Source organism: Mustela lutreola, chromosome 3 (genome assembly GCF_030435805.1).
Source record: "Mustela lutreola isolate mMusLut2 chromosome 3, mMusLut2.pri, whole genome shotgun sequence".
In the NCBI taxonomy this organism is placed as follows: domain Eukaryota; kingdom Metazoa; phylum Chordata; class Mammalia; order Carnivora; family Mustelidae; genus Mustela; species Mustela lutreola.
This window is the reverse complement of record NC_081292.1, coordinates 152,668,935-152,695,761: the sequence shown is the minus strand read 5'-3', so window position 1 is coordinate 152,695,761 and position 26,827 is coordinate 152,668,935. Positions and strand designations below refer to the sequence as shown.

At 35.6% G+C, this 26,827-nt stretch overlaps 1 protein-coding gene and 1 pseudogene across 8 annotated transcripts in view; one reads left to right on the top strand and one right to left on the bottom strand.

Moving 5' to 3' along the window:
- The window catches only part of SLC4A10 (solute carrier family 4 member 10), a 309,943-nt gene that overhangs the window by 245,048 nt on the left and 38,068 nt on the right, over positions 1 to 26,827 (top strand). For all 8 annotated transcript variants that reach the window (XM_059167179.1, XM_059167172.1, XM_059167173.1 and 5 more), the window contains 2 exons: positions 20,859 to 20,964; positions 26,382 to 26,543. In XM_059167179.1, coding sequence (XP_059023162.1) covers positions 20,859 to 20,964; positions 26,382 to 26,543 — 268 coding nt within the window. The remainder of the gene's footprint in view (positions 1 to 20,858; positions 20,965 to 26,381; positions 26,544 to 26,827) is intronic.
- Positions 5,959 to 7,879, bottom strand: LOC131827715 (ribulose-phosphate 3-epimerase-like; annotated as a pseudogene).

The window sequence follows — 26,827 nt, the reverse complement described above, 5'->3', positions numbered from 1 at the left end:
GTGTTATTTAAATAGTCATCTTAATAGAAACAAATTAAATGTTTAATAATAGGGAGTGAGTAGGCAAACCTTGTCGCATCCGTTAACAATTATAGTTGTGAAGAATAACGTAGCCGCATGGAAAATGTTTTCATTACGGTGCTGTATAGAAAAGATTAAAGGGCCACCTGGGTGGTTCCTTCAGTTATGTGTCTGACTCTTGATTTCAGCTCAGGTCATGATCTTGGAGTCCTGAGATCAAGCCCTGTGTGGGACTCTGTGCTGAGCATGGAGCCTGCTTGGAATTTTCTCTCACTCTTCTCCTCCCCCACCACCTTAAGAAAGAAAAGAAAAGATTAAAGACATTGTATGCTTACATATATGTTGAAAATATATGTAAGAACTACTAACAGAAATATGCCAAAAATATTACAGTAACTGGTGGAAATACTGTTAAGAGATTTCTTTTTAATTTTTTATTCTATAAATATTCTGTAGTGTGATTTTATCATTTTGGTAACCTAAAATACTTTTGGAAAAAGAATAGGCATAAAAATGTGTTTGACTTCTACAGAGAGATCATAGTTCTCTGATTTTATGCCTTATATCAAAACCTAACTGGATATACAGCACTCTGGGGGCTAATTTAGTCAATAAGGAAACTTCAAAAAAATGAATCACAAACCATTATTGTTCAGTACACACAGGAAGGTACTAATAATAACTACAAAGACAAAAGGAGAGCATCTGCAACCCAGAAACTAAAATTAGTAATAATGTTGAAGGGAGTTCTACCAAATTATGTTTTCCACAAGACAGCCACAGGCTCTTCTCATGTAAGGAGGACTGATCACCTCCATTAGCCTTGAAACAAAAGCAAAGATTTCTGGAAGGGGGCATTTAATTATAATGTTTATCTAATCACTCTGTAGCCATTTATATAAATAAGACAGCTCGGAGCACATGCTTTTCTTTGGGGAAAGTAAGTAGAAGATGTGTTTGGTGGACTGTATCTTAAGCCAAAAATCCCACATCACAAGTCAAAATTATTGGCATTTTATACTGGCCTCATTAAAAAATGTAAAAAAGTGCAGGTACTGCCCTTTTTTTTTTGACTTTTGGATTGTTGAGTTTCCCAGGCTCTGAGCTGTGGTAGCGACAATTGTGTAACAAAAACAGCAGTGATGTTGTCAGTAACACCTGATTAGTATTTATTTATGCCAGACTCAGTTCTAGGTGCTTTTATCTATATTAACTCATTTTACCCTTGTAATACCCTCATGTGGTTGATTGCTCTCATTGTTCCCACTTTAAGAAAACAGAAATATAGAGAGGTTAAGTACCTTGTCCAAGGTTGCTCCACAAAGGGCTTGGATTTGAATGATACAGGATTTTTGGCTGGAGAGTCTGACGTCCAATGTCCTAGGCACCAGGCTATCTTATTCACCTAAAGAATTTTTTATTTTCATAAATACTTCCATCTTTGGCCAGAGTTACTAAAAATTATTTTGGACAAAATTAGCAACAGAACTTATTCCAAACTCGTATTCCATCTCTTCATGTTGCTGTCTCTAGTTTTCTTTCTTCTTCCTTTCCTTTGGTAGTTTTGGATTAGTTATTTGGACTGAGTTCATTGGTGTAGGTGAAGAACAGAAAAGCCGGGTTTTTCTTATTTTATCTTGATTTAGTTATTTAGAATATCTGCTTTTGACATTTAAGAACATAAAATCTAAATATTCAGAGCCTTCTTTGAGCTACCAAGAGTTGCTACAGATACCTTTTTTAAACTTCCTGTGCAGGCATACAGACTCTGAGAACTAACTGCTGAGATTTCAAACATAAGAGGCGCAGACTCAGGAAAAAACAATGATTCTATTGGCAATAGCCGATATCTGTGATATATAACCTAAGTCTTTTAGGTTGATAAATATATCATTTCTTTTTAGAATTGATTCGTGGATGAGCAATATTATTAACTAGACATAGGCCTGACAAGGAGGCAAACATGGCTAAGGTCCACTTAGAGACCTGACTCTCCAAAAAAAAAGTCTCTCCCATGAGCTTGATATTTTTTACACCAAATTGCTTATGACTTTGACAACAAATTTTAGTACTTTCTAAAGATGTAGTCATTTCACTGTTGACATGTAAATACCCTCCCAGGTACTGAGTAACACATTACAGTACACTATTGCCCTCACTAACACAATACAATCGCTTTGGAAAACAGAGACCTTCTGAGGGAATGGTGCCCACAGCAGGCAAAGTAAATGGAGATGTGATACCAGCCCAGCAGCCGGGTTTAGACGACACCATGAGAAGCAGGAATCTGGACAGTTGGGGCAAAGGAGGTGGTGGTAGTAGAGCTGTGGGGGTATGAAGGCAGGCCTGCAGGGTATTGTGGGGGAGGGGAATATCTTAAAGGAGGCGTGTCTGAAAAGGGGAAACTGAGAGGATCATAGAGTGTCATGTAAATTACTAAATTTCTTCTGGAGTCTTCTCACTCTTCCAGCTGTTCTGATAGAAAGGGCACAAAGCTACAGCTGGAGGAAGCATAATGTAGCAAAAAAGAACAGAAGTTTCAGGGTCAAGCAGACCTGGATTCAAATCTAATCAGTATGGCCTTGAACAAACAAGTTACCACTCAGTTTCCTCCACCTATAAAATGTAGAAATCAAGCAATGATACTATGAAACAAAGTGCCTCCTGTCATGCAATGGTAGCTGTATGTATGTCATATCCATATGCATAATACACAGTAGCTAGAGACAGCATCACATGTGTGTGTATATACACACTTTAAACATAGATGCATTCATTCACCTGTTGTAGTGTTACCTTTCTCCCTTGTTACACTACTTCTGCAAGAAACTTACCATGTATCCTTTAGTTCACATTTTCATTTCCTTTTGTCATATATAAATTTACTTTCACTAAATTTTCAGAATATTCAGATTGCTTCCTATTAAACTAGGGTTTGGGGCCCTTTTTGTTCTTGTGCGGTAAATTAACAAAATGACCAACTTAGAAAATTCTGATTATTAGCTACCTAAAAAGTAGAATGTTGGCTACATTGATGTGGGAAACGGAGGCAGGCAAAAAATTATTTAATTTCCTTACCCACAGACAAGCCCTTAAAAAAGGCAGATTGACATTGCTCTAGGGACTCAACTACCTCCACCTTAACACTTGGCTAAGGGCAAAGGACAATCCTAGCCTGACCCACCCCTAACCTGTACCATGTACCAGGATCCTGAAGTCTACTTTCACAATTCCTTTGGAAACTTTATCTCTAAACCCTCCAAGATACGTGCTGACAATCATTCCCAAGCATATGACCCACTGATATACATCTAAAGGGTCTCAAAGGTTTTATTACCATTAATGAATAACCTTTTTCCCAACAATAGCTAGCCCCTCAAGGTCCTGGAAACCTTGCTTCCAAAATTCCTTAAGAGACTTATGCCATCCCTGACCTCCTCCCAACTTGCAAGCATATAATGGACCACTCCTCACAACCCGGACAGCAGCTTTTTCTGCCCACGGGTCCTGTCCCCACACTTTAATAAACCACCATTTTGCACCAAAGATGTCTCAAGAATTCTTTCTTGATCATCAACTCCGGACCTCACCCCACTGAACCTCACTTATATTCTAACACTTCATCAACATGATATAACAGATTCAGACAATATATACTAATTTACTCTTAACAAGAAAGAGACTACTGCTCCTAATGAATACTAACCATTTTCTTTTTGGCAGCACTACTGTGCAATAGTCATTTATGTTATTATTTGAAATTTGTGATACAGTTCTGTAAGGATTTGAGGCAGTCTTCTGTATGTTCAGATGATATCTGAATCACAGCATATATATTACCTAGGCAAATATAATTAATCTCTTTAGCAGTTTAAATACTTTTTTATGATTCTAAGAAGGAGGCTTTAGGGAACATAGGCTACTCTAAAGCTAGGCATATGTTGTTCCCAAGGCCCTAAGTTAGGGATCCCTGATTAATGGATTAGATACCATCTATCAGGAGGACCCTGAAGTCTTACCTGGCAATCTCCAAGTAGCTCTCCAGGCCATTTGCCTCCACACTCCCACATGCTTAGTTAGCCGGGAATCCCAGTGGCGGATGGAGGGGAGAGGTGGGAAGGGCAAAGGCAGATAGCATGTTTGTTCCTCCCCTCACTGCCTTCAGTTTATTTTCAGAACCATCCCAAGGGATCTAAAAGATTTCAGGAATACAAAAAAGATCTTCTCCTCACAGGTTTGGAGGCCTCGGACCTGATTATTTAAAGATTTATTTTTACATTTTTAAAAAAACTCTGACAATTTATACAGAGAAAAAAATAAACTGAAGATACCTGTCTTTTTTACAAAATTTCTTACCATACTTACATAACAAGAATTTTTAGAAGAATAAAATCTTTGGTACATATATGTTTTTCTAATATAACTTCGAGTGTAGTTATAAATATTTTAGTTTGTGGATTAATGTTCTACCTTGTCATCCCCTAACCTACCTGGTCTTTCGTGGAGTTGCAAAATAGATATCCTTGGGGCCTGTATCCATATTTCCAGAATATTCTCAGACATCTTGCTCTGCTACAGAGTAAACTTAGACTGGAAATAAGACAATGGTAAATAAAAGAAGCTTCCTTTGCCTACCCCACCTCCCAAAGGCTCCATTTGTAAAAGAAGTACAGACCAGAAATCCTGTACCCTGTTAGATCCTTTTCTTGGTGCCAGCCTACAGCTGAGCTTTAGTTTCTCACTTTTAAATGAGGACAAAGATACCTGTTCTTCTAGTCATAGCCATGATCTGTAGGCTAAATATTTTATCAAAGTACTTTATAACCCACATAGCAAGCTTATATAATGACAGGTATTTTATATTGAGTGCTAAATTCTAGGAATGGTACTGGAAGCTTTGCATATATTATGGTACCTCTTCCAAGTCTCAACACAACCCCACACAATTGTTATAATTACATTGGATGTATAATGAGTTAATAGAAAGTCACAGGTTATGTGATTTTCTAAGTCAAATAGGTCAAAAGGGACCAACTCAATATTTTCAAATGGAGGTTTAATTTTCTTTCTACTTAGAACTCAGGCAACAACATTACTTAATGCCGTTAAGAATGGTAGGTGCCATTAAGAAAGATAAGGGGAAGAAAAATACTGAAAAATCTGTCCCTTGAGCAAAGCTGAGAAATCACCCTGATAAAAAGCAATGCTTATTTTTTAGAGACCACCTGAAAAGCCCTGGGCTTCAGTACATTTTTATGTACTAAGTATTGAGTAAAAAGGGAAAAATAGATGTTTTAGATGTAAGAAGACTATGGTATACTACCTAGCCAGATCCAAACTTAGATTTTTCATAAGTTCCATTTTACTCATATTATCAATCATATACACAATCACAAGTGACATGAAACAGGAAAAACATAATGACTTCCTTTGCTTTTGGAAAACAGATGGTAAACAACAGAAAATTCTTTTAAAAAATGCATGAAATTATTTTTTCATAATAGCTAATAAAGCTTCTTTAGACAATAGAAGAGATACATTGCATTTCTGTTTATAATCTTAATATAGCTATATTTTTATTCTTTAGAATAAAATCAAGTCTCTTAGTAAAAGCAGTGTATTTTACCACAGTAATCTTTGAAGTCCATCACTAAAAACATAGGTATACACACTAATTTCTAACCCCCTAGAGCATTTTGCAGAATAGGTTTTAGACATTAGAATAAAGAGTTGCTCAGGAGGGGCATCTGGGTGGCTCAGTGGGCTGAGCAATTGCCTTCAGCTCAGGTCATGATCCCAGGGTCCTAGGATTGAGTGCCATGCCAGGCTCCTGGCTTAGTGGGAAGTTTGCTTCTCCCTCTCCTTCTGCCCGCTACCCTCCTTGTTTGTGCGCTCTCTCTCTCTGAAATAAATAAAATAAAATAAAAAAAGAGTTGCTCAGGAGAGCAGTACTGCCTCACGCAATATGATTTGGTGGTCACCATTCTTGTTTTCCAGTAAAAGGGAAATTTCATGAGCAGAAACATCTGGCTCCTTGAGTTTGCACTGATGAAGAGAATGTTTCTGAGCCACTTCTGAGCCAATGTATCTTAACAGGTCAATCACAGACCTGGGGTGTTCACTCCTCATGATAGCACTGCCAGACACCATCATGTTAGCACCTGTGTCTGGATAGTCATGGATTGTATCATACCCACTTCAGCACTGACCTCTTTCTAAAGATGGACACTGGGTCCTCCATTGATGAATCCTTGACATTGTACCTCCCATACATTTCTGCCCTCCAAATTCAGGTTTCACTGGCATAAGAGATTGGATCTATCTGATTAGCCCATGGTGCTAAACATTCCACTGTAGTTCCCAGTTTGATGGCAAGTCTAACCTTCATCTCATTCTCCCAAGTGTCTTTAATCAAAGCACCAGGGTTCTTTGTGTCCTCAAGGTAGGTTAATTGGCTACTGCAACCACTGGCTTTGTCCCAGTGTTCCATTCTGGACACCATCCTCGGCATGTCAAAGAAAGGATCCTGGCCTAGCTGCTTTTAGAAACTCAACCACAGGGTCACCAAAGGTGATGTGAACAAAATGCCCATCTGTTACATCCAGATGCAGATAATTGGGCTTGGAGGTCAATCCCGGGAGGCACTCAGCACCCAAATTTGGCCAGGATTTTGTGGAGGATGGATGGGTCAGTCTTATAGCTGGACACTATGGTACTGGTTCCCAAACACCAAGTTATTCCACAAGTCCCCTAGGAAAATGAGGGCATCATTGTAGTTTGCCCTTTTTAAAAAATGTTGGTACTTTAATTGTAAGCAGTGACTAATTTTTCTTTTGAAATGATTAATTTTCTCAGTGTAAACCAAAGTAAAGCCATGAGTGATAGCTTTGAAGAATTTATTTTAGAATCAGTTATGTCTTAAGTTTACTTGCCTATTATTCACATGAGTCAGAACTAGCAATTTGCTTTGTTTTTTTTTACTTAGGTGAAGTAAGATACCAGAAGAGCTGGCTTGTTCAGTGACTTCACTAACATATGCAAATGAATAACCTCAGATCTCCACTGATGTGCCCTTTCATTAGTAATTTAACTGGATCAAAGGGCTAGTAAATGTTTTTGTTCCAAACTTCCTTTTAAATAAAATTCTTCCTTTCAGATGAAATTCAATATATGTTTGTGTGCGCACATACATATATATTTTCCCCGTAAATGTATACATCTACTATAATGTTAATTCTCTCTTATTATGTTATTCCTCCAAGAAATTTGGTATTTTTTTCCTATTTGGCATTATAGTTTTCCTTTTATCATCAACAAATTTAACAAACGTTCAGAGTATGAAAATGTTTTCCTATCAAATTCCTATGGTGTTGGGCTTTTTTTTTTTTTTCCCAATGCAGAGTAACAGAAAGTTCAACTTGGGGGATTTCCCATCATGGGAAGACACTCCCCCTTACCACTAAACTGATTTATAGACAGAGTTTGGCAGGTTCATATATGTATGAGCAAAACAGTAGCAAGACATTTGAAGGCCCATAATCCTTGCTTTTCCACTATTGCTTTTTCATCTAATCCTGGTACAATTGTGAAGTTGGAACCAGAGATTCTGAACACGGCATTGTAGACAAAACTGGATATTTTGAAGGCTACCATAGGGGTAATCTCTAAATTTGCATTTGGAGGATCCACGGTCAGTGCGACTACTTTAGGTTCTACTTTCTTTTCCCTCAAATTTTTATTTAAATTCCAGTTAGTTAACATACGGTGTAATATTACTTTCAAGTGTAGGATTTAGTGATTCATCACTTACATATAATACCCAGCACTTATCAGGACAAGTATCCTCCTTAATACCCATCACCCATTTAACCCTCCCTCCCCCCATCTCCCCTTTGATACTTTAGGTTCTTAACTTTAAAAAAATAGGTAGTGATCTTATTTCAGACATGCTACCGGCAGCTCTACTGTAAACTTTTAGTCCCTACACCAGTGTCTGAGTATCTCCATTAAATATGGAACAGTCAGTCATGTTAAAATTTGGCCCTGGAGGCACTTGAGTGGCTCAGTCAGTTAAACATCTGCCTTGGGCTCAGGTCATGGTCTCAGGGTCCTGGAATCAAGCCCCACATGGGGCTCCCTGCTCGGCAGGGAGTCTGCTTCTACTTCTCCCTTTGCTACTCCCCCTGCTTGTGCTCTCTTTCTCTCTCTCTCTCTGTCAAATAAATAAAAATAAAATCTTTAATAAAAAATAAAATAAAATTTGTCCCTGGATTCTTTCCACAGTTTGGCAACCGTGGCCATTGCTGCTATAAACATTGGGATGCAGATGGCCCTTCTTTTACTACATCTGTATCTTTGGGGTAAATACCCAGTAGTGCAATTGCAGGGTCATAGGGAAGCTTTATTTTTAATTTCTTGAGGAATCTCCACACTGTTTTCCAAAGTGGCTGCACCAACTTGCATTCCCACCAACACATGTTGTTTCCTGTCTTGCTAATTTTGGCCATTCTAACTTGTGTAAGGTGGTATCTCAATGTGGTTTTAATTTGAATCTCCCTGATGGCTAGTGATGATGAACATTTTTCCATGTGTCTGATAGCCATTTGTATGTCTTCATTGGAGATGTGCCTGTTCATATCTTCTGCCCATTTTTTTATATGATTATCTATTTTGTGTGTGTTGAGTTGGAGGAGTTCTTTATAGATCGTGGATTTCAACCTTTTGTCTGTACTGTCATTTGCAAATATCTTCTCGCATTCCGTGGGTTGCCTCTTTGTTTTGTTGACTGTTTCCTTTGCTGTGCAGAAGCTCTTGATCTTGATGAAGTTTCAAAAGTTTATTTTCACTTTTGTTTCCTTTGCCTTTGGAGACATATCTTGAAAGAAGTTGCTGTGGCTGATATCGAAGAGGTTACTGCCTATGTTCTTCTCTAGGATTCTGATGGACTCCTGTCTCATGTTGAGGTCTTTTATCCATTTTGAGTTTATCTTTATGTACGGTGTAAGAGAATGGCCGAGTTTCATTCTTCTACATATAGCTGTCCAGTTTTCCCAGCACCATTTGTTGAAGAAACTTTTTCCCACTGTATATTTTTTCCTGTTTTGTCGAAGATTATTTTCCCATAGAACTGAGGGTCCATATCTGGGCTCTCTGCTCTGTTCCACTGGTCGATGTGTCTGTTTTTATGCCAGTACCATGCTGTCTTGGTGATCACAGCTTTGTAGTAAAGCTTGAAATCAGGTAACATGATGCCCCCCAGTTTTATTTTTGTTTTTCAACATTTCCTTAGCAATTCGGGGTGTCTTCTGATTCCATACAAATTTTAGGATTATTTGCTCCAGCTCTTTGAAAAATACCGGTGGAATTTTGATCAGAATGGCATTAAAAGTATAGATTGCTCTAGGCAGTATAGACATTTTAACAATGTTTATTCTTCCGATCTGGGTATTTACCCCAAAGATACAGAGGTAGTGAAAAGAAGGGCCATCTGTACCCCAATGTTCAAAACAGCAATGGCCGTGGTCACCAAACTGTGAAAAGAACCAAGATGCCCTTCAATGGACGAATGGATAAGGAAGATGTGGTCCATATACACTATGGAGTATTATGCCTCCATCAGAAAGGATGAATACCCAACTTTTGTAGCAACATGGACGGGACTGGAAGTCAAGCAGAGAGAGTCAATTATCATATGATTTCACTTATTTGTGGAGCATAAGAAATAACACAGAGGACATGGGGAGATGGAGAGGAGAAGGGAGTTGAGGGAAATTGGAGAGAGAGATGAACCATGAGAGAGTATGGACTCTGAAAAACAATCTGATGGTTTTGAAGGGGCGGAAGGTGGGAGGTTGGGGAAGCCTGGTGGTGGGTATTATGGAGGGCGCGTATTGCATGGAGCACTGGGTGTGGTGCATAAACAAACTGAAAAGAAATTAAATTAAAAAAAAATTTGTCTTCGGATGTCTTAGAATTTCTTCTTGGGGTTAAGAAATGATGTCTTATAGTAACATGCAGCTCTTATATGCATGATAACATAGATATCTGCGGTGGCTCCAGAACTGTAGGATCACCTGATCTGCCCCTACACGTCCCTTTAGTGGGTGCTAAATGCAAGGTCTTTTCTACCACAGTTCTCTACTATGTCCATGGACTGACTCTTCCTCAAGACCTAACAGTGAACCAAGTACTTTCCTTTAATGCCATTTTGTGAGAGCCTGAGCTACTGTTCTAGATATGCCTAGATCTGATCTTTTCAACTAATGATATGGGCTTTATACGAGGACGGCATAACCAACATTAACCAAAAACCACAGCAATAGAGGAATAAGAATTCCTTCAAAAACTCCTTCAAAAGCTTCTTATTCTCATTTTAACATCCAGAGTACCTGTGAGCGTCCTCAGCACTCAGGCTACACAGTCTGGGCCTAACTTATCCCATAGTCTTGCTTCAATCTCTTCTCCCTTCCCCCTTATGCTTCAGTTGCACTAAGCTTTCTATGCTTGTGTCTGCTCCCTGACTCAGGCCTTCCCACCTGCTATTTGCTCTCTCTGGTCCACCACCCCTACCACCCTACCCATACCATTTCTTACTTAATTTTGTTCATTTTTTAGTAGATCTCAGCTCAAACATCATTTTCTTAAAGTTTTTTTTTAAGCACCCAGATTCAAGGTATGGCTTTTATTTACCTTCTTCAGAAGCTAAAATTCTTTATAGTACATTTCACAAATTATTATTTTTTTAATTGATGTATAGTTGACATACAATGTTACATTGGATTCAGGTAAGCAACATAGTGATTTAACATCTGAATGTTATGCTGTCTCACCACAAGTGTAGCTACCATACGTCACCATACAACATTATTATAATACCATTGACTATATTTTCTGTGCTGTGCCTTTTATTGCCAGGACTTATTCATTCCATAACTGGAAGCCTGTATCTCCCACTCCCCTTCACCTATTTTGCTCATCCCCCAACCTGTTCTCCTCTGACAACTATCAGTTTGTTGCCTGTATTTATGGATCTGTTTCTGCTTTTTATTTATTTGTTTGCTTGTTTGTTTTCTTTTTTTGATCCCACATATAAGTGAAAATACATGGTATTTTTTTCTCCAACTTATTTTATTTAGCTCAGTATTCTCTATGTGCATCCATGTTGTTACAAATGGCAAAATCTCATTCTTTTTATGACTGAGTAATATTTCATTGTATATATGTACCACATCTTCTTTATCCATTCATCTATTGATGGACATTTAGGTTGTTTCCATATATTGTTCACTCTAGAGCTAAGTAATGTGCAATAATTACATATCCTTCTCTATAGCTCCTATGCTATCATGATTCCTATCCCATTAAAAAACAATGTTCTGAGTAGATACTTCCAGAACAGGGGTATAAGCAGCTCTGGTGGAACAACGATACTGGTGAAAAACATTTCAAAAAGCAATAATGGAGGCTCCTGGGTGGCTCGATTGGTTGGGTGATTGACTGCTGGTTTTGACTCTAGTCATGATGTTATGGTCTTTGGATGGAGCCACATGGGGTTCCACACTTAGTGGGATATCTGCTTGGGATTCTTTCTTCCCCTCCCTTTGCCCCTCCCCCCATTCATGCTCGCTCTCTCTCTCTCTCTCTTAAATAAGTAAATAAATATTTTATTTTTTTAAAACAATAATGGAAAATCTGTGGAAAATGTCTTAAGAGTATACAGCAAAGAAACACTTATTAAAGAAAATCTACTAAATCTTGGTAAGAACAGTAAGTCTGCAGAACTTGAGCCACAACCTTCTTCCTCCTTAAGTCCATCCCAGCTCAATATGGCGGAAGCTTATTCTAGGCAAATATAGCCAAGACTATGGGGCTCCTTCTCCTCCTAGCCTCCAGGTGGGGGCTATGATATCTTCTCAAGAAGAGTAGGTTGCCAGCGCTATCATTCCATTCCCCGCCCCCTGCATGTGTTATGAAAGCTAAGTACTGAGTTGGAGCATCCAAGAGTTTGGGACTTTCTTCATTCACCCAGACCCACCCAAAGGGTAGAAGTACCACCTCCAGGCATAGACCCTGATTGCTGCCACTGCCCAGTCCCTGCTCCTAAAGCAAGGAAATCTCTCAGGAAAAAAGCATATCATTTTCCCTGTCCCTAGCTCTGGAGCCAAACCTTAGAGATTTTGCCCAGGAAGGACCCTAACATTCTCTCAAAAAGGACTGGTTTTATTTGAAGCACAGCTTAAATGTACTGTCAAAAATAATGGAAGTTTTGGTGGAAAGCAATTAAGAGTTAGTAGGTAGCTGTATATGAGATACAAGCTAAACTATAGGCCGCCTTATATACCAGAGAAAACCAGGGAATTAGACAGCTAAAAGAGCCCTTCCAGGGTCAGAAAAATTTCAAACAATAACCTCAACTGCAGAGGAGCTAAAATTTAATTGAATCAGATCACCAGAGCAATGTATGCCCTCAGGTTATTGTCAAAAACAATAGAGCAATCAGCCAGCAATTAGTGGAGCCCAATAGCTGGGTGTATGTGTTAAGCCTTAGGACTACCACAAATAAAATAACCCAGATATATAGTGAAGGATAAAAACCAGCAATGCTGTTAACATCATGGTCAAATGAATTCTTCTTTTTAACATTTCATAAGCTGCTCAAAATCATTCCATATTTTAGTTTCTTCCTCTTAGGAATATGCTTTGCTTATAAAACCTTTTATCTTTCCTGGAATTGTTGACTGCCTTCTTTTTCTCTTGCTTCTGTGCTGAAATGTATTCAAGCTTTCCAATAATTCAATAATTCTATCCTGTTGAATCTTATTAAGATTTTAAGTATATGGTACAGCAGGTGTTGCACAGTAAATCTCTAGAAAAAAAATTTCAAAGATTTTTTTTTTTTTTTTTGTCAGAGAGAGCTGCAGGCAGAACAGGCAGAGTGAGAAGCAGGCTCCCTGCTGAGCAAGGAACCTGATGTGAGACTCGATCCCAGAACTCTGCTATCATGACCTGAGCCAAAGGCAGATGCTTAAGTAACTGAGTCACCAAGGCATTCCTAGAAATTTTTTAATAGAATTTTTATTTATTCATTTGAGGGAGAGGGAGAGAGAGAGCACAAGCAGGGGTAGTGGCAGGCAGAGGGAGAGAGATAAGCAGACTCCCCACTGAGTAGGGAGTGCAGCACAGGACTCGATCCCAGGACCCCAGGATTATGACCTGGGTTGAAGACAAATGCTTAACTGATTGAGTCACCCAGGCATCCCTAGAAATTTTTTGTATTGCATAATTAAAACTCTGTATCCATTGAACAACTCCCCATTTTCTCCTCCCCCAACCCTAAAATCCCACTAAGCTACTTTCTGTTTCTATAAGTTTCACTACTTTAGATATCTCATAAGAGGAATCATGAGGTATTTGTTCTACTCTGTTTAGTCATTAAGCATAATTTCCTCAGTGTTTATCCATCTGATAGCATATCGACAGGATTTTTCAATGGCTTTTTTCAATGGCTTTTTTCAATGGCTGAATAATATTTTATTGAATGTACATTCCACATTTTCTTTCTTCATCTGTAGATGGACTTTTAAATTGTCTCCACCTTTTGGCTATTGAGAACAATTCTACAATAAATATGGAAATGCAAATATCTCTTCATGATCCTGGCTTTGATTCTTTTGGATAAATACTCAGGGTAGTTCTATTTTTAATTTTTTGAAGAAACTGCATAGTGTTTTCTGTAATGGCTGCACCATTTTACATTCCTCACAGCAACATTGGCAGAAGGGTTCCAACTTGTCCATATCCTCACCAACACTTGTTCTTTTCTGATGTTTTGTTTGTTTTATCATGGTCATCCTAACAGGTGTGAGGCGATACTTCATTGTAGTTTTGATTTGCATTTCCCTGATGATTAATGATGTTTAGTATTTTTTTTTTTTTACATAGCTGTTGACCAATCGTAGGTCTTTTCTGGAAAAAAAAAAAAAAGTCTATTCAAGTCCTTTGCCCATTTTTTTTTTTAAAGTAGGCTCCAAATGGGGCTTGAACTCACCATACTGATATCAAGACCTGAACTGAGATCAAGAATCCAATAGTCAACTAACTAAGCCACCCAGGTGCCCCTGCCCATTTTTTTAAAAAATCAAGTTACTTGTTTTATGTATATATATTTTATTTATATATAAGGAGTTGTAGGAACTCCTTATATATTTTGGATATTAACAACTTATCAAATAGATTTGCAGACATTTTCTCCTATTCCCTAGTTTGCCTGTTCATTCTGTTGATTATTTCCTCTGATATGTAGAATCTTTCTGGTTTGATGCAGTTCCACTGCCAATTTTTGGTTTTGTTGCCTGTGATTTTTGTTTTATACTCAAGAAATCATTGCTAAGCCCAAAGTCATAAAGCTGTTCTCCTGTTTTCTTCTAGGAGTTTTATAGTTTCTGGTCTTACTTTTAAGTCTTTATCCATTTCAAATTGGTTTTTGTATATAGTATAAGACAGAGGTCCAATTTCATTCTTTTGTATGTGGATATCCAGTTTTCCTAGCACCATTTTTAAAGAAACTTTCCTTTTCCCATTTTTAGTATTGTTATCCTGTTGAAGATCATTTGACTGCAAAAGTGAGGGTCTATTTCAGGGCTTTCTATTCAGTTCTATTGGTCTATACTCTGTCTTTATGCCAGTACCATACTGTTTGATTATTCCAGCTTCATAATATGTTTTGAAATCAGGAAGTATAAATCTTCCAACTTTATTCTTTTCTATCAACATTGTTTTGACTATTTAGAATCCTTTGTGGATTCATATGAATTTTAGGATTATATTTTTCTATTTCTGTAAAAAATGCCATTTGGATTTTGATAGGAATTGCATTACATTTATAGTGCACTTAAGGTAATGTGGGCATGTGAAAAGCATTAAGTCTTTCAATCCATGAACATATGTGTAGCTTGTCATTAATGTCCTTAACTTCTTTCAACAGTGCTTTGTAGTTTTAAATGTGCAGGTCCTTCATGTCTTTGGTTGTATTTATTCCAAGTATTTTATCCTTTTGGTGCTATTGTAAATACAATTGTTTCCTTAATTTTCTTTTTGGATTGTTCATTGTTAGTTTGTAGAAACTCAACTGAGTTTTATATGTTGATTTTTTATCCTACAATATTGCTTAATTCATTTATTCTAACAGTTTTTTATGTGTAGAATCTTTAGCGTTTTCTACATATAAGATTATAGTCATATGCAAACAGAAATAATTTTCCTTTTTTCTTCCAGTTTGGATGAGTTTTATTTCTCTTTCTTATCTAACTATTCTAGCTAGGATTTAAATGCTATATTTAATTAAAATGGCAAGAATGAGCATCCTTGTCTTGTTCTTGATCTTAGAGAAAAAGCTTTTGGTTTATCCCTATTGACTAAGATTTTAGCTGTGAGCTTGTCATATATGGCTTTTATGTTGAGATAATTTCATTCTATTCTTTGATAAGTTCTTTTATTATGAAAAGGTGTTGAGTTTATCAGATATTTTTTATGCATCTAATAAGATGATCATATGGTTTTTATCTTTTGTTCTATTAATGTGGTATATCACACTGGTTGATATCTGTATGTTGAACCACCCTTGCATTCCAAGGATAAATTTCACTTGGTCTTGATGTATGAACCTTTTAATGCACTGTTGAAATTGATTTGCTAGTATTTTGGTGGGGATTTCTGTGTAAATATATACCAGAGATATGAGCTTGCAGTTTTCTTTCCTTATAATATATTTTTCTGGCATTGGTATCAGGGTAATGCTGGGCTCATAAAATGAATTTGGAAATGCTCCTTCCTCATTGGCTTTGTGAAAGAGTTTGAAAAGGAATAATATCAATTCTTCTCTAAATGTTTGGTAGAATTCACCTAGTCATGGGTTTTTCCTTTTTTGGAAAATTTTAAATTATTGATTCAATCTCTTTGCTAGTTATAGGTCTGTTCAGAATTTCTATTTCTTTATGTCTCAGTTTTGGTAGATTGCCTTTTCTAAAAATTTGTCCATTTCTTCTAGGTTATCCAATTTGTTGGTGTATAATTGCTCATAGTAATCTCTTAATAACTTTTAATTTCAGTGGCATCAGTTGCAATGCCTCCTCCTTCATTTCCAATTATGAGTCTTCTCTGTTTTTTTCTTAGTCTAGCTTAAAGTTTGTCAATTTTATTGACCTTCAAAACACAAACTCCATTTCATTGCTCTTTTCTATTGTTTTTCTAGTTCCTTTCATTTACTTCTGCTCTGATTTTTATTATTTCTTCTGCCAACTTCAGGCTTAGTTTATTCTTCTTTCTCTAGTTCCTTGTGGTTTAAAATTCGGTTTTTGATTTGAGACTTTTCCTCATTTTTAATGTAGGCATTTATCGCTATAAACTTCCCTCTTAGTACTGCTTTTCTGCACTTGATAAACTTTCTTATATTGTGTTTTCATTTTCATTTGTCTCAAGATGTTTTCTAATTTGCTTTTGGTATCCTTGACACACTAGTTGTTCAAGGGTGTGTTGTTTCATTTCCATGTATTTGTGAAATTTCCAATTTTCCTTCTCTTACTCTTCTCTGGTTTCATTACATTATATTTGGAAAATATATTTAGTATGATTTAATTCTTTTTAAATTTGTTAGGACTAGTTTTTGTGACCTAACATATGATCTGTTCTTGAGAATATCCTTTATGTGTTTGAGAAAACTGTCTTCTGCTACTGTTGACTGAAATGTTCTGTATATACTGTTACATTCATTTGGTCTATATTGTTGTTCAAGTCCTCTGTTTCCTTATTTCTCTACTGTCTGGATGTAATCCATTATTTAAAGTGAAGTATTGAGAATTTAAGAAATAAAACAAATGAGGAAAGGGAGAAAACACGAGAGAGACAAACCAAGAAATAGTCTCTGAATATAGAGAATACACTGATGGTTTATCAGAGGGAAGGTGGATGGGGGATGGGTGAAATAGGTGATAGGAATTAAAGAGTATACTTATCATGGTGAGCAATGAGTAATGTATAGAATTGTTGAGTCACTATATTGTACATCTGAAACTAATATAAAACTTTATGTTAACTATACTGGAATTAAAATTAAAATTTTAATTAAAAAATAAATATAATTATAAATAAATAAATAAAGTGAAGTATTGAAATCTCCTAATATTATTACTGTTTATCTTTTCCTTTAATTCTGTCAATATTTCCTTTCTATATTTTAGTGCTCTTCTGTTAGGTCCATATACATTTTTAATTGTTATGTATTTTTGGTGGATTGACCCTTTTATCATTATATAATATCCTTCTTTGTCTCTTTTTACAATAATTGAGTTAAAGTCTATTTTATTTGTTATAATTATGCCCCGCTCCCTGCTGTCTTTAGGTTACCATTTGCATTGAATATCTTTAACTTTCGCCCTATGTGTATCCTTAAATGCAAAGTTTCTTCTAGACACATTTGCTGGATCTTGTTCTTTACCTATTCAGCCACTCTGTGCCTTTTGCCTGGGGAGCTGAATCCGTTTGCATTTAAGTAGTTCTTGATAGGGAAGGATTTACTACTCCATTTTATTATTTGCTTTCTCACAGAGTTTTTGTCCCTCTTTTCCTCTTTTTCTGTCTGTCTTTGCTTTTTTGGGGGGTGAGTATTTGTAGTGACATTGATTCCTTCATAATTTTCTTTCATGTTTGTTCTACAGGTATTTTCTTTGTGGCACCATTGAGGTTACGTAAAGCATCTTATAGTTATAACAATCTATTAACAAACTGATAACAAATTCAGTTGCACATAAATATTTTTTGCTTTTACTTTCTCCCCTTTACACACTTTATATTACTGATGTCACAAATCATGTTTTTTATATTGTGTACCAATTAGCATATTTTATAATAATTTTTAATTGTTTTATTCCAGAATTTTATACCAGAATTAAAAGTGACTTTTTACACACCTCAGTTACAGTGTTCTTTTTTGTCTGTATGTTTACCTTTACTAGCAAGCTTTATACTCTCATTTTGCTGTTCAGGGTCTGCTAGTTTCAACTTGAAGGATTTCTTTTAGCATTTCTTACAAAGCAGGTCTAGTGGTGGTCCCTCAGTTATTTGTTTTGTTTTGTTTTGTTTGTGTGTGTGTGTTTTTTGCTGTTGTTGCTCCCCAGATCTGGAAAGGTTTTATTTCTCCTTATTTTTGAATAACAGTTTTGCCAGACATAGCATTTTTGGTTAGTAGTTATTTCTTTCAGCACTTTTGAGTAGGTCATCCTACTCCCTTTTGGCCTGCAGAGTCTTCCTGAAAAATCCACTGAAACTCTTATGGAGGTTCTCTTACACATGGTGAATTGTTTTTCTCTTGCTGCTTTCTGAATTCTCTGTCTTTGATTTTAGAGAGTTTACTTATAATGTGTCTCAGTGTGGAGTTCTTTGAATTCACTATGGTTAGAGCTCTATGGGCTTCTTAAATCTGAATGTCAGTTTCCTTTCCCTTTCTTTAAGTGTGCTTTTTTGTTCTTATTCTCTTTCTTTCTTTTTTTTTTTTTTTTTTTTCTGGGACTTCCATAATATCTAGATTGGTCTGCTTAATGGTATTTAGTTCATTTCTTAGGCTTTCTTCATTCTTTTTCATTCTTTTTTCTTTTTGTTTTTCTGACTGGACAGTTTCAAATAACTTGTCTCTGAGTCCACTGATTCTTTCTTCTTCTTGAGTGAACCTAATGTTGAACGGCTCTGGAGAATTTGTCCATCTAGTTATTGTATTTTCAGCTCCAAAATTTCTGTTTGGTTCTTTTTAGTATTTTCTATTTCTTTGTTCATATTCTTGTTTTATTTGTGCATTGTCTTTTTAAGCTCTTTGAGTATCTTTATGATGGTTATTTTAATTTTATGTCAGGTAATGCATATACCTCCACTTCTTTAAGATGAGTTTTGGGAGATTTATTTTGTTCTTTTGTTTAGGCCATGTTTCCCTGTTTCTTCATGTGTCTCGTTAGTTTGTGATGGGATTGACACATCTGAAATAACAGCCACTGTCCTAGTCTTTATGAACTGGCTTTGTACAGCAGAAGACTTTATTAATCAGCCTGACTGGAGATTCTGGAGGACTCTCGCCTTCTTTCTGTTGAAGGAAATGTAACTTTTCTGGAGAAGGGATGAATTATATGTAGTAGTAGAAGGAGGATTTCTGGGATCAAGTGTATATAGTCAGACTCTTAATTAGTTTCCACATTTTCAGCTTCATCTCTTACTACACTTCTTTGTTTAGTAGGAGCCCTTGTCTTAGTCCAGACCCTCTTTGGGATTCTAATGAACAATCTTTTACTGCAGTTGAAAACCAATATTTAGAGTGATTGAATGATCTTCCCATGGCCAGGCAGCCAGGAAAGAACAGAGCTTTATGTATAGTCAGTTTGGGATTTAGGAACCCATAGTTTTAAGGAAATTGCATTAATGTATGTCTATTACTGTATCTCAAGTTCCTCTGTTTTCCTTTTTCTATGGCTTCTCTCTCTGCTACTGTGGAGGTTACTGTAGCTGCCCATAGTAGCTAATGCTTCCATATCCTATCTCTTAAAACCCTTATCACCAGCTTTCTCACTTGAACCCTTTTCCTTACTATAGGCACAGTCCCAAGTGAGCCCAGCTAAAGAATCTTCTAACCTTCCTTAGTAAGAGAAGGAAGGATGCTTGTTTGTGTTGCCCAAGTAACATAGAGTTTCTTGCAGTAATAGAACCTCAATATTCTTTGAAGCATGAATGAATAGTGTAAGGAAGAGCTGACCAAATTCCTGAGGTAGAAGACACAAGAGAGACTATTGCTTAAGCAGAGGGATTTACCAAGTAGAAACTGTATGGTATTTTTCTATAGAAATAATGTTAATAATGGTAGTTAGATCCTACAGTTTGAAGAATACCACTAAAACAGCAGTCCACCTAACTTTCAAGTTATGCATTGTATATGGGTTAATCTGGGAGCCCAACCATGATTTTTATAAAATGCTTCTGTAAGAAAATGCTTTCTGAAGGACAAATAGTTTATGAATGAATTTTTGGAAACTGTAAATTGAGATTAACATCTGAGAACATTAATCTTTTGGTCATCTTTGCTGATGTCTTCTTCTGACTTATTTATAAAGTTATAAAGAACCATGAGGGCAAAAACTGCTTTCTGTTACGTAATAATACCACTCTGCCCAACTCTTGCATTTTGTCTCTGCTTTTATGCCCATCCAGCATTCATTATGTTACCTTCTATGTGGTAGGTACTCAAAAAAGTTTTATGTGTTGATTTTTTTAATAACACTGTCATTCATCACAAAAAGTAGTATATCCTGAGATATCCAGGATTTGCAAAATTATAAATGACCTTTAGAATACAGATTAAGTAACTACAACTTTAATTGATATAGTTGTATAATATTAATAAAAATAAATAAATTATAATAATAGGTTTGGATGTTTTTCATTTTTTCCATAGAATTTATAATTTAGGTGCAAATTGTCATGGTAAAAGCTAGAAGGCATCCTGGTTTCGAAGGCCCCAAAAGCCCTGGGCTCTAACCCACACTTTTAAGAGTGTCATTGGGACACTCTTCTGTCATTGGGACATTTTCTGTCATTGGAACAGAAGAGGAATGACCTCTTTCCTTAGAGAAAATACTATAGAGTAGTCTAATGTCCTGAGAATATATCTGTTCTGCTTTCTGGAAATACTGTGTCTTGGAGTTTAGGGTAAAGTTATGACTGGGAAAGAAGAACCCATCACATATTGATTTTGAGTAAAGTGACAAAAAGATACTTAGTTCACAGAAGACACTGTTTTGCTTTTTCAGGTGTAACTGTGTAGAACCACATAATCCTAGCAATGATACATTGAAGGAATGGAGGGAGTCCAATATTTCTGCCTCTGACATAATTTGGGAGAACCTAACTGTATCGGTAAGTGAAACATACAGGCTTTTGTTGACATTTTGAATGAATTATTACTAAGGCAATAATATTTTTAATGGCTGTTTATTATAAAAGTAGTAGTTTTGTCTTAATTTTAATTTCATTTTTAGGTTTTCATTAGTAAACTGGGGTTTTCTTTCATTATTAAGTTTTACTAGTAGTTAGTAGGCCTCAATTACTCGAAAAACAATCATAATATGACAAGATTAATTGAAAGCACATTAAATAATTGGTATTGACCTAAATGAAACCATATGGCAGAACTAAGTCGGTCTTCAGTGTAAAGAACCCAGAACACTTTTATTTCACTCTGTAATGCTGCTCCAGCTGTTCAGAATATGCTGAGGGGGAGGGGATGTTTGTTAATATTTCAGTGTAAATATTGAAGTCCATGGAAGGAAAAAAATTCACTATTAAAAAATTCTGGTAACTTCCTCAGGAAGAGCATTCTTAACTTACATTTTCTTTTTATCTTCCATTCAAAAAAATGAATGGTAATGATTTTTCACCTATCAGGGTTAAATCCTGTACCTTTTAAAAATTTTGGCTTCCTCTGTTTTGTGATTTCATTTTTCTCCCTCCTCACAGCTGCATTTCTCAATTCTTCCTAATCTCTTATAGTGCACCTCTTTCTCCATTTCTATTTGCATTCTTCTGTTCAATCTAATCTCATAATTGGAGAAATTGAATGTTCTGATTTTAGTAGTATTAGGATTTGACTCTTCTAGTTATAAACATTACAATCCATACTCCTGTCACTTTACTTACCTCTATATGCTCAAATCCTATTTTAACCATCAGTATAACATTAAATGAATTCCAGTTCATTTTGTGAAACACATATTATTTTAGTAAATGAGACAGTTAATGGAACACAGAAATCTTCTTATGTTGTACAAATATCACGAAACTCTAAGTATGATTCCTATAAGAGCATTTGACCTATTGGTCATTTTCTCAATTTTCTCCATTAAATATTTTCTTTCAGAATCAAAATCAAATTACTTGCCCTTGGTTTAAAATCCTTTCTTGACCTATATTTTATGAAATTTTTTCTTATCTTAATCATTTTCTCTGGAATAAGTTTTCATTTATTTATGTTTTCTGTTATTATTAATATTTATTCTTTTCCATCTATTTTTACCTGGAAAAATGATATTAACAGACCATTTCCTTTCAGAGAGCTTTTTAAATGGACCAACAAAAGAAATGTTGAGCAAGAAAGAATGCTACAGTTGCTCAGAATTTAGGCAGGGGATCATGGTTCATCTATTCTGCAGTGTATCTTCCATTTATATTCCCTTTGTGTAAACTGTAAAGATAATATGCCTAAAGAGCCTCTTGCCTGTGCACCACATCTTGTGTGTCCTCTTCAATGCAGAAACCCAATAATCCCATCTCTAGATCATTTAAAATGACAATTTTTTCTATGTGTTGTATAGTCTCTTAATAATTTACTCTTAAATAATAGTATTCATTCAATGTGGCAAATCCTGAATAATAAACTTCTAGGAGACTAATAGCACAATTGATCTGGCTAGTCATGACTTAATTTTTAGATGTTAAAAGTTTTAGGGTCAAGCGAAGTACAGTAAAAAGTATTTTGCAATCAAAGCAAATCTTGCACGTTTTGTTTTTTTAAGTTCTGTAGTAGGTGTTAACATTCTGGCAGAAATTTTCATATTATTTTTCATAAGCTAAAAGCAGTTTTTGCAATGGATAATTGCTAATCTTGACCAGAAATAGCCTTTATCACCAAAGGGAATGCTACATAATGAAAAAATCTTGTAATTTTTAAGTCGATGAAAACCATTAAATTTATGTCTCAGTTATTATGCTGGGTTTTTTCCCCAGCATAATCACCAGCATTTTATTAATGAAACACTGTGCTAATGGCTATTATAACTTGTTTTATAAAACTGGTGATAGAACATTTACCTTACATATTATTCATTTGAAAAGTTTTCATTGAATTGTTACATATCTCATGAATTATAATTTACATCTTGCTAACTCAACAAAGGTGAAGAATTTTAGTTTTCTTTAATTCTCCCACACTGCTATATGCATAGTAAACATTCAATAAACATTTAATGATTATTTTGAAAGAGTTTTATATCACAAATTTACTGTTTAATGCAAATGTTTTGTTTTGGTTCATTTTGTTTTCTGGTTTTATTGAGGTATGTTTGACAAATAAAATTTATATCTATTTGAGATGTAAAACATGATGTTTTGATGTATGTATACACTGTGAAATGATCACCGCAAGTAAACTAGTTAACATACCCATCACCTCACAGTTAACATTTTCCTTTTTTCCCCATTCTTTTTCTTCTCTCTCTCTCTCTCTCTTTTTTTTTTTTTTTTTTGGTGAGAACCATTAAGATCTACTGTCCTAGCAAATTTCAACCATATAACACAGTATTATTATTCATAATCATCATGTTATATAATAGCTCTTCAGGTTTATTCATTACACATGACTAAAGCTTTGGGCCCTTTGACCAATATTTCTCTATTTTCCCTTCTTCATCCCCACCAGCCCTTGGTGAACACCACTCTGCTCTTTCCTTCTATGAGGTTGACTTTTTAGATTCCACATATAAGTAAAATCATGAAGTATTTGTCTTTCCATGTCTTCCTTTTTTCACTTAGCACAATGTCTTTCAAGTTCATTCATGTTTTTTGCAAATGACAGGATTCTCTTCTTTTTTAAGGGTAACTGATATTCTATTGTATATTTATACCACATTTTCTTAATCCATTCATCCATCTACAGACACATAAGTTATTTTCATATTTTGGCTATTATAAATAATGTTTAACTGAGGTCTTTTATGGCAAGCTAGACTATGTAAGTTTTTTTATATAAATCTAGATTTTTATAAATAAATATATTTAAAAGTATCTCAGAATCAGTCATTATAAGGAACTCCTAGGCAAGGTTTAAAATATTCACATGCAATTAACTAGCAGTTGTCTCAGAGTTACATAGTTAGCTTGTACATATATGAGGGGGAAAATACTAATGCCAAATTTGATTTCTTATTCTTATTAACAAAATAAGTGTATGTCTTATCAAACTAAATTTTTATAAACTTATAAATTTGAAACTTAGAATGTGTTTGAAGAATAATTAGTAGAAACGAATTTGTCAACAATCAATTTTTAAATTTTTGTAAGTGAAACCATATGTCAGATTTAAAAAAGGGAACAGGATTTAAATTTGGTTTTCATTCCTGAATCTCAGGACCGGTGTCCATGTGCGTGTATGTGTGTGTGTGTGTGTGTGTTCGGAGTATAAACCAGAAAATAGATGTAGGGTTTTGTAGGTCACAGTTTTTCTTTTTAAATAACATACTGCCCTCCCCCCACCCCAGGAATAAAACAAAACAAAACAAAACACCCTTTTCAAATTTGCTTTGAATTCAAGTAGTAAGGCAAGCACTGGCAATTTTTTATTAATTATATAACTGTTAAATGATCCTTTAAGCGACATTTATCTTCTTAAGAATTGAGAACAAGACCCAGCCAAGTCCAAGGAATATTTAGAAGACTTTCATATCTACCCAAAAGACCAAAGATGGACATAAGTCTGCAGATAATGTTTGCCTTGGAGCTTCTAGTTTCTCTTTGTGTTTTGCCATTCTACTTAACCATTACTTTGCTTAATGATTGCTCTTCTGGAATCTCTGGACAGGGGAGAGAGAAAAGACTAAGAATGCAAAGATTCACTTTGGATACTTTATTTTTTAAGAGTTTTGAGTGAAAGAAAACCAAAACCATAATTACGGCTGGGAGGGTTTCTTTGATTTCTTTGGTCTTTTAATTAACCAAGTTATTGTGCTCTGTCTTAGCTTAATATGGATAATTGCAACTCAACTTTACCTTGCAAGGAAGATATTTGGGGCTAGATTAGAAAAGGGGACAATTCTTTTAGATAATTATAAGGTAAGCTAACATTATTTTTTCAAGAATCCAACTATTAGGGGTAGTTGCCCCAAACAGATTTTACTGGTTGTTGGTTTGTTTTTAGATAAAAATGTGGCTATCTGTGATCTATTCTAAAATCTTCTGAAGGTACAGGAGGATTATCAATAAATTTACTTTCTATTTATGTCCAGAATATCTCAGGTACTACTAATGAGGTCACCAGATCACTTAGATCATGATTTTTTGTTTTGAAAAAAAAAAAAAAAAAAGAAAAAAAAGAAAATTTCAGTAATCTAATCTTTAGTATAAAATAAGAGAAACCAAAGTTTAAATTTCATTCCAAAATATTAATGTTTAAACTGCTCAGTTTTTTCTTGGAGAAAGAAATTTTTTTGCCTTTGCTGCCACCTCATGGTTAAGGTAGTAATTAGAATGATACTTAAGGGGCTTATAAAAATATATATGAGGGGGAAAAAAAGTAAAAAATGAGAAGTCACACTAAATATGAGCTTTGTTTTACTCGTGTAGTAACTTCCTCTCTTTTGTTCTGTAATCTAAATTTAAGCTGTATCTTTGACTCCCAATTTTATTCTAGTAGGAATACATCATGGTTTTTTTGTTGCCTTTTTCACCTTTCTTAATAGCTTTTGAACTAGATAATTCTATGATATCACTGTTCTTTTTTAATGTGCAATAATACTCCCACCATAGGCACCATGTTTATACCAAAGCTCTGCTGCCCAGCAGCTGTGAGGCTGCAGCAAATTACTTAACTTCCCCATGTCTCTGTTTCCTCAAACATGAAATAGAAATAATGACCTCTCCCTATTTCCTAGGGTTGATGTGGAAATTAATTAAGATGATATATTTAAATGTCTTGTTGTTGACCCTAGCAACCACTCACTATCACATATGTCATATTTTCAATAAATCTAGTATTAGGAACTTAATGGATATGGGGTTAGATATACATTGATTGGTAGATCAATTAGGTGGGTTTTTTTAAAAAATATTTTTAAATTTATTTGACAGAGAGACACAGCAAGAGAGGGAACACAAGCAGGGAGAGTGAGAGAGGGAGAAACAGGCTCCCTACCGAACAGGGAGCCTGATGCGGTCTCCATCCCAGGACCCGGGGATTGTGACCTAAGCCGAAGGCAGATGCCTAACAACTGAGCCACACAGGCATCCCAGATCAATTAGTTTTATAGATTTAAATTTAACTTGAGAAGAGCAAAAATTCTAAAAGCATTTATGTTCAATTTTAACGTAATATAAATCTCCAGTATTGCTCTCTACCTATCCAAATGGAATTCATAAAACTCACTTGGATGTCTATTAAATCATTAAGAGCCATAGATGAAGAGCTTCACATGTCAACTAGAGATGATCTTCAGACATTAGTTTTCCAAAAGAAATATGTCCTTTTCTTTCTCAACTAGCTCCATTTGTTTTATTTCCTCTGGCAGGAATGCAATTCATTGCACGGAGAATATGTTGGACGAGCTTGTGGCCACGATCACCCCTATGTACCAGATGTCCTGTTTTGGTCAGTGATCCTGTTCTTCTCCACAGTTACTCTGTCAGCCACCCTGAAGCAGTTCAAGACTAGCCGCTATTTTCCAACCAAGGTACTTCGAATAGAATATTCCTGATCCAAACATAAACCCACATAAAGCATGTTATAGAGTCATATGTGTGTTAAAACAAAAGAAACTGCAATTGCTGCCATCAGAAGAGCTACTAACAGGCCGTGTGTGTGTGTGTGTGTGTGAGAGAGAGAGAGAGAGAGAGAGAGGGAGAGAGAAGGAGCTGCCAGCTTAGGAGTGAGGTACGGCGGGGAGAGGTGAAGAGAAAGCATTTTGTGATACAGGTGCTAGGACAGCACATGCCCTCTGGGCTTTTACGCTAACTT